The following is a 3,776-nucleotide window of genomic DNA, read 5'->3' as shown; positions in this document are numbered from 1 at the left end:
TTTTTTTTTTTTTTTTTTGCAATGCCTAAAGGTGAACAGTTACATATGTGCAAGAGCCATTCGGATGCCTAAAACATGGTAAAAATAAAAGCGAGCTTGGGGAGTTTCACCCATTTTTATGCGAACCTAAAGAGAAACTACTCCTCGTAAAACAATTATTATAACACAGGTAGAACAAATGTAACGCGATGAAGGAAAGGGCTACAGGTTCGAAATGGAGAAGCATACAATGACCTCCTCACGAATGGGCAACCTACGTTGCAATGACAAGGACACTCTTGTGGTATAAAGTCCACCAAAGCGCTTAATTAAAGGAACGTCCAGTATGAGGACCACCCAGTTGGGGAGAAAATGGAAGTGAACACCTCTTCAGCTGTTCACATATACTTTTTCTCTCAAAATGGAAGATTTTACCGTTAGCTTTTTTTTTTTTTTCTTTTTTGTGCCTCTTCAATTTGTTCAGTTGCTAGTGGCACTTGCTCACAAGTTGGCTCCTCCATTTTGATAAATTCTTCAAGGGGGTTCCTCTTCCTCAGTTCTAGTAAAGGACACCTTTTAGAGCCACATTGCATGGACACCTTATAGGGACCCATACACACCCTTGCGGGGAAGGCGTGACCAATTGTATGCTGGCCCATCCCATGATGGATTCCCAAATCGTTGACATAGAACAAGTGTACCCAGACTCGTACACACAAGCGATCGAATTAATCCCCATGTACTGTCTTGAAACAACGAAAGACACAACAAAGGAATGCTTAAATGTGATGCGAAATTTTGTCAATAGCCAACTTGGTAACAATTATAATTATTTGAAAAGGTGTAGAAAAATAAACGACGAAAATGTCCAGATACTTGTAGGTTTCTGTGACAAACTTCCAGACGATTTACTTATCGAACTTTTGCAAATAAATGGAGGCAAGCCAATTACCATGAAAATGGTACATGTGTCCAAGCACCCCCCCATGACGAGAAAGCAGTACGCAGAATGGTCCGTGCATTGGCCACTCTACTATAGAAAACCAGCAAATGAGGTAACAACATTAGCAAAAGAAGAAATAAAGAAATTCATACACTTTGTACACATTGCAATTCGTGTTGGGAAAAATTTTGGCACCTGCCAAGGTGGGTGTGTTTTAACGCACAACGATAAAATTATTGCCTGTTCAGGTGATAATATAAAAAATCACCCATTGCAGCATGCGGTGATGTTGGCCATTGAACAGGCTTCCTTCAAATTACGTTACCTGTGGAAAATGAAGAAGGAAGTGCACATGGGAACAAGCGATTGTAAGAGTAACACTACAGATTGCATCACTAATCATGTGCAGAATGCGCACACCTCGGAATGCCAACAAGGCCCGAGTAACAAAAAATGCAGAATTGGAAGTAGAGAAGGGGACAGCGTGTCAGGTGGAAGCACGCCCAACTTGAAATTCGCAGCGGTGGATCAGGATGAATTAGTCGATGGTGGAGCCGCTGATGGGGAAGACCTCACGCGGTTATCCATGGTCAACGCTGTTGAGGACGACCAGTACCTATGCACGAATTATTACGCATACCTAAGCCACGAACCCTGCTTTATGTGTGCAATGGCGATGGTGCACTCGCGCATTAAATGTGTCATCTTTGATGAATTGAACAGAGACAACGGGGCCTTGTTCAGCCGAGCGAAGCTTCACTCTGTAAAAAACCTCAATCACCATTTTAAGGTTTATAAAACGGTGCGCAGTAATTCGTGATTTTCTTCCCCAATTTTGGGACGCATACACAACATACACACACATCAGAGTAAGTGAACACGTGGTTGTTTATGTATCCCCCGAATTTTTAATTCCCATACAAGAGGACCCCCTCTGCGGTGTGTAGTTATTTTTTTTCATTTGTGTCAAATTCAAAAGAAAATTTTAACAGTAGAGCCATTTTTTCAAGTCATACTTGTAACACACATTTTTTACATGCTTTACGGGCATAATAACATGCCATTTTTTTTTTTTTTTCTTTTAAACTCGCCATTCCGTATGATATAACCGCCACTTTGTATGATCCTTCCCCAGGATGGATGTAAACATCATATGTATGTTTCGTTCTGCCTCATTTGCAAACGATCTTCTCCACTTGCCGCGGTGGCATGAATGTATGTGTGTAGATATATTATGATATGCCTGCATTGGCGCAGCTATCCCTCTCGATGCCCCGCCATTTAATTAAAAAAGAAAAAAAAATCAAAAAAGCATCAACTTTTTGGCTAGCCATTTCTGCGTCGTTTTAAATTTTTTTTTTTTTTTTTTTTTTTTGAGAAAATAGCCAAATAGTCAGCAGCTACAAAAAGTTATGAAGTTAAAATGAAAAATATTTTGGATAACGTAATCCTGTAAAAGTTACCCCATGGTGCGTGTTGCACAAACAGGAAATTCAGAACGCAGGTGCTAGTATTAATGGGTACCCTCATTAAAGGCGAGCCGCCTTATTGGTAGTACGTAAGGCTCAGATATGTCCTGTTGCACCATGCTACATGATGCTGCGTGCAACAGGTTGGAGCCAAATCCCGCACGCTGCTTTCCCCCCGTTGCAAAAGACGGAAAGGTACCTGTCCCCCCTGATGAGCACACCATCCTGCTGTTAGCAAAATGAGATACAGGCTCTTCCCTCCCTTGACTTTTTTAAAGTACCTGAGGAAATTGCATGTGTATTATTCCCCTGTGCGCAGCGAGAAGGCGGACGTTGCGAGGTAGGTAGTTTAACCAGTCCGAGCAGGAGCAAAGATAAAAGGGGTGCCCGCAGGGGACAAATTGATTTGGAAAGGAAATGATTACACTCAGTTGTTTGTACGTGCTCCCTTTCCTCTCCATATGGACCATACGAACGGATGGCGCCCATGGCCGCGTACCAATGGCCACCTAAACAGATTAACCCACCCCGGCTGGCACACGTTCCCATGTTCCCCCCACAGGCGACTCATTGTCTATGCGTCCTCCCAAAAAATAAAACAAAAGTACCCCCTATTGACTGTAACATGGGAACTCCTAGCGTAAGCATTTTATGAGTACATGTGTGTGTGCGGTGTGTTTACCACGCCTGTCGCTTCCCCACCCTTATGTGCGTTGCATGTATTGCACTGTTTGCTCACCCGCACATGTGAACCCTCCTACCCCCATCTCTGAAGATATGAAAATCCACCCATGATAGAAGTAGAGTACTTAACTGGAGAAAAGGAGAAGTAAGTCGCGAAGAGAAAAGCGCCACAGATGCTTGAATGAACAGACTAATCCAACTGCACATATATTACCTGTGCACCCCCGCCCATTGTTTTTTTTTTTTTTTTTTTTTCTGTAAGAATAAATATAGAATACTTCAGCGATAGGCAGAAGAAGGAGATTGTGGACAAGTGGAAATACACGGGTAATAAAGTGAACCGGAAAAGTGCCTTCTGGAAGTAAACTGCCGTTAACGGAATGGCAGCTCATTCGCTTACACACGCATGCTGAAGCAATTTTGCATCTTTTTTTTTTTCCCCCCCTCCACCGCAGCGGCACTGGACCCCTTTCCCGAGGTGCTGGCCCCCACGCTGGAGAAGCCGAAAGAGGACCTCTAAATGTTCGGAATGGTGAGACTCAGATTGTGCGCGCGTCCCACCCCAAACGACCTCTCATGTCAGCATTTTTCAGGGCAACTTTATCACCCCCCCCCCTGACCCCCTCTCGTTATTTACCACAAATGGGCATTTCACCCAAAAAACGAGCGAACAACTATAATTACAAAAAAAAAAAAAAAAA

The 3,776-nt window shown here is 43.1% G+C and overlaps 2 protein-coding genes across 2 annotated transcripts; both read left to right on the top strand.

Annotated features, from left to right (window-relative positions):
- Positions 1 to 644: 644 nt before the first annotated feature.
- AK88_02049 (uncharacterized protein) lies at positions 645 to 1,742 on the top strand (the record flags this gene model as incomplete). The annotated part of the gene is made up of 1 exon (XM_012479683.1): positions 645 to 1,742. One exon carries the CDS (start codon positions 645 to 647, stop codon positions 1,740 to 1,742), a length of 1,098 nt encoding a protein of 365 aa, XP_012335106.1.
- Positions 1,743 to 2,630: 888 nt separating this feature from the next.
- Positions 2,631 to 3,440, top strand: AK88_02048 (uncharacterized protein; the record flags this gene model as incomplete). The annotated part of the gene is made up of 4 exons (XM_012479682.1): positions 2,631 to 2,731; positions 2,954 to 3,031; positions 3,167 to 3,220; positions 3,338 to 3,440. The coding sequence occupies 4 exons, from the start codon at positions 2,631 to 2,633 to the stop codon at positions 3,438 to 3,440; spliced, it is 336 nt and encodes a 111-aa protein (XP_012335105.1).
- Between the last annotated feature and the right edge of the window lie 336 nt (positions 3,441 to 3,776).

This window comes from Plasmodium fragile (assembly GCF_000956335.1).
Source record: "Plasmodium fragile strain nilgiri unplaced genomic scaffold supercont1.19, whole genome shotgun sequence".
NCBI lineage: Eukaryota > Apicomplexa > Aconoidasida > Haemosporida > Plasmodiidae > Plasmodium > Plasmodium fragile.
This window is presented reverse-complemented; position numbering and strand designations above follow the sequence as displayed.